General features: G+C 41.4%; 1 protein-coding gene across 1 annotated transcript in view; it reads right to left on the bottom strand.

Annotated features, from left to right (window-relative positions):
* LOC110032392 (NAC domain-containing protein 83-like) overlaps window positions 1–1065 on the bottom strand; it is a 2814-nt gene extending 1749 nt beyond the window's left edge. Inside the window, exons 1-2 of the mRNA XM_020736013.1 lie at window positions 666–1065; window positions 302–585 (exon numbers count right to left, since the gene is read on the bottom strand). Of these exons, the coding sequence (XP_020591672.1) occupies window positions 302–585; window positions 666–846 (465 nt within the window). The 5' untranslated portion in view covers window positions 847–1065. The remainder of the gene's footprint in view (window positions 1–301; window positions 586–665) is intronic.
* Window positions 1066–1279: the final 214 nt, after the last annotated feature.

Below are 1279 nucleotides of genomic sequence, written 5' to 3'. Positions count from 1 at the left end.
ATATTTATATATATATATATATATATATATATATGGTAAACACTCCAATATAAATGCATTAAAAATTAATAATACGTATATAAATCCTCCCATCTTATTTGAATGATAGGTAAGTTCATAATTTTTTTCCTAAATTAATTTAGGATTGGGTTAAGAGTAACTCATATAGGAAGAAATATTACAAGGTAGGTGTACATTTGGAGGTATTGTAGCGAATACCATCACAATACCACCAAGCCACACAAACATTAGCTACACGTAATATTTACTCAAGAAAAAATGGGGGCATAGATGAACTTACATTGTTCCTCTTCCCAAATCCGCAAAAACCGGCATCAGCGCCGGCGCCGGCAAGGCAATACTCATGCATAAACCAGTCGGTTTTCTCTCCGGCCAGCAGTTTTCCATGATAGAAAACCAGAACCTTCTTCATCCCAACCACCTGGTTACTCTTCGAAGCAACAATAGGTTTCTCCTTCCCTGTTATCTTCCAGTACCCCGAACCCATTGCTCTATTCACCCGGCGACCATTAGGGTACTTCGCCGATCTTAAATAGAAGAAGTACCTCGCCTGCTCGCCAACACCTAAAATCAACAAAACCAAAATCGATAAGTAGTCGCTCTAATGCGAAAATCTTACCCTTAGTGAAAGGAGAAACGCGGACCTGGAAGATCCCAAGGGTCGTATTTCGGGAGATCGACTTCGGGGATTATGGCGGCCGGTAATGGGAAGGAGAAGGCCTTCCTCTTCAAATACTGGAGAACGAGCTCTTCATCGGTGGGGTGGAATCGGAATCCGGGGGGAAGCCGTAAAGCTCCGAGCTTCGATAAGTTAGGGTTTGCCATTTGTGCCCCAAAGGTCAAAGCTCCTTGTTTTTGCTATAATTTTTGGAAGGGGGAAGAGAGAGGGAGAGTGCGGGGGGCGTTCGAGTTTGTAGGGTGGGGGAAAGGCGGGGGAGCTTTATAGTAAGGTTGCGGGAGAAAGGCGACCACCGATGTGCCGTGAACCAGACTCAACCCTAAAGTCTTCTTTGACGCATTTTAAACGATAGGGGAGGACGATGGTGACAATATATATTTTAATGCCATAACTATATAGTTACAAGGGGAAGAAATGAAATTTAAATACAGACAAATACAAGGTTGGCAAACTGGTAAATTTTTAATCATTTTGTTAACGAATTAAGAGTTGTAGAGAAAACAAATTGAAAAAAATTATTCCATACAGGTCGGATTTACGGTCAGGATGTATTTCAGTGGGACTCACTTAAATTTTTTT

This window comes from Phalaenopsis equestris, unplaced genomic scaffold (genome assembly GCF_001263595.1).
Source record: "Phalaenopsis equestris unplaced genomic scaffold, ASM126359v1 Scaffold000937, whole genome shotgun sequence".
Lineage (NCBI taxonomy): Eukaryota > Viridiplantae > Streptophyta > Magnoliopsida > Asparagales > Orchidaceae > Phalaenopsis > Phalaenopsis equestris.
Note: the sequence above shows the minus strand (reverse complement) of the source record. Positions and strands in the feature narration are given on the sequence as shown.